This window comes from Helianthus annuus, chromosome 2 (genome assembly GCF_002127325.2).
Source record: "Helianthus annuus cultivar XRQ/B chromosome 2, HanXRQr2.0-SUNRISE, whole genome shotgun sequence".
Lineage (NCBI taxonomy): Eukaryota > Viridiplantae > Streptophyta > Magnoliopsida > Asterales > Asteraceae > Helianthus > Helianthus annuus.
In genome coordinates this window covers 27,528,293-27,530,078 of record NC_035434.2, presented here as the reverse complement: position 1 = coordinate 27,530,078, position 1,786 = coordinate 27,528,293, and the positions used below count along the sequence as shown (strand labels likewise).

Genomic DNA, 1,786 nt, shown 5'->3' with positions numbered 1-1,786 from the left:
GATTCTGTTTGTGTCAATCATGAATCCTATGAAAAATCCCAATGATTCTGGGAACCATTGTGCTAACATAAAGTTACAGTCTACATTAGTCATTTATAATCCATGAATTTTATATGCTAAATACCAATTGATATACCTTGTAACCCTTCCAAAGTTTCTTTTGCAAGTTGTATTGAAGTTTTAAAGTAACAAGCTTCATTGGTTTGAAACTGTTTGGGAATGGACTTCTAGGATACCCCTTCCATTCTATATAGCACAACTCATTTGAAAGAAAACTAGGCGCTTCGGTATTCTCATCAATGTTATCCTGTGTAGTCAGTACTGCTTTAAGGTACCTTAGGTTCTTCATATTTGAAACATTCTGGAAGAAGAGTGATAAATAACCATCATGAGGATATAAATATTCTATCTCTTTGATCTTATCATTTTCCTGCAAGTAGGAGAAAAAATTGTTAAGACTGGATTCACATATTCTATCAGTATACAAATGTGCATTAGTAAATACAACATATAATGTATATTTTTTGAAAAGTTAATTAGCTTTACCATTACCATTGTTGTTCCCTGAGATGCATGTTTTCTATTTCATCACATTTCCAAACTCGACTATGCTTTTCAGGATCATTAGGATGTTCGTGTCTAACAATGTAATGACCCATTTCTTGAATGAGATCATGCATAATAAACCTACCATTCACAATAGTTATTAGAGCTTTTTGTCTCAACGCTGTTATGTCTATACCAATACCGGGACCATAACCACAGGCTTCAAATACCTCCATTGCATGAAGCATGCTTACCCACCTGAAGAAGCATGTGATATCTAAGAATAACTGTTTCTCCGAAGGTTTAAGCCCATCATAACTAATTTTGAGGATTTCCACAATTTCATATCTGGTTTTTCTTTCAGTCTAGCCAAGGTACACCTCCGCTCCTCCTCGTTTTTGCCACATAGAAAAGAACCTCTAACTTTGAGGGCTAATGGGAGCCCAACAGCATAAGAAACCACACTTAGTGAAAGTGAATCATAATCTTTTACAGGCTTGTTTTTGTTATATGCTCTTTTATTAAAAAGTTGAATAGCTTCTTCAGGTGATAACAATGTGACAGGACATACTTGGACTTCCTTGTGGCTTATTAGCAATTCTTTATTTCTTGTTGTGATTATGATTCGGCTACCATTGCCAAACCAATCATGCGATCCGGCTAAAGCATCTAGTTGGTCAATGTGATCGACATCGTCAAGAATTATTAAAAAATTGCTTTGACTTAACCTACTTCTTATAATGTGCTTTCCTTGTGCAACACTCTGCAACCTAGTCTCTATTTTCAAAAGACACGATAGAATATTTTCTTGCAATGTTTTTAAACCACATTTGGCCGATTCCTCTCGAATAGTTTCAACAATACAATGACCTTGAAAATGACAAGAGATTCTCATACAAAGAGAAGTTGCAAGAGTAGTCTTACCACTTCCCCCAACCCCCCATATCCCAACCATGGGGTTGAGTAAATTCTTTTATTCACCATACAAGACATTAGTTGTTATCTGACATTGGTTTGACAAAGACATTATTGGTGGTTTATTTGGTAAGTGATTTAAATAACGAGGCATGTGTAATATGATAAAAGCATGGTGGATACGCCGCTGGTACTTCCTATATATAAGTGCTTTTATGATATTACATATCGTAGCGTTATCTAAACCACTTTGACAAAAATAAAGACAGGATACATTTTACTTATTTTCACAAGACATCGTTTTACAAACGACATATCTTATACA

At 34.9% G+C, this 1,786-nt stretch overlaps 1 protein-coding gene across 1 annotated transcript; it reads right to left on the bottom strand.

Moving 5' to 3' along the window:
- Positions 1 to 823: 823 nt before the first annotated feature.
- Positions 824 to 1,501, bottom strand: LOC110887974 (TMV resistance protein N-like). The gene has a single exon (XM_022135529.1). It carries the CDS (start codon positions 1,499 to 1,501, stop codon positions 824 to 826), a length of 678 nt encoding a protein of 225 aa, XP_021991221.1.
- Positions 1,502 to 1,786: the final 285 nt, after the last annotated feature.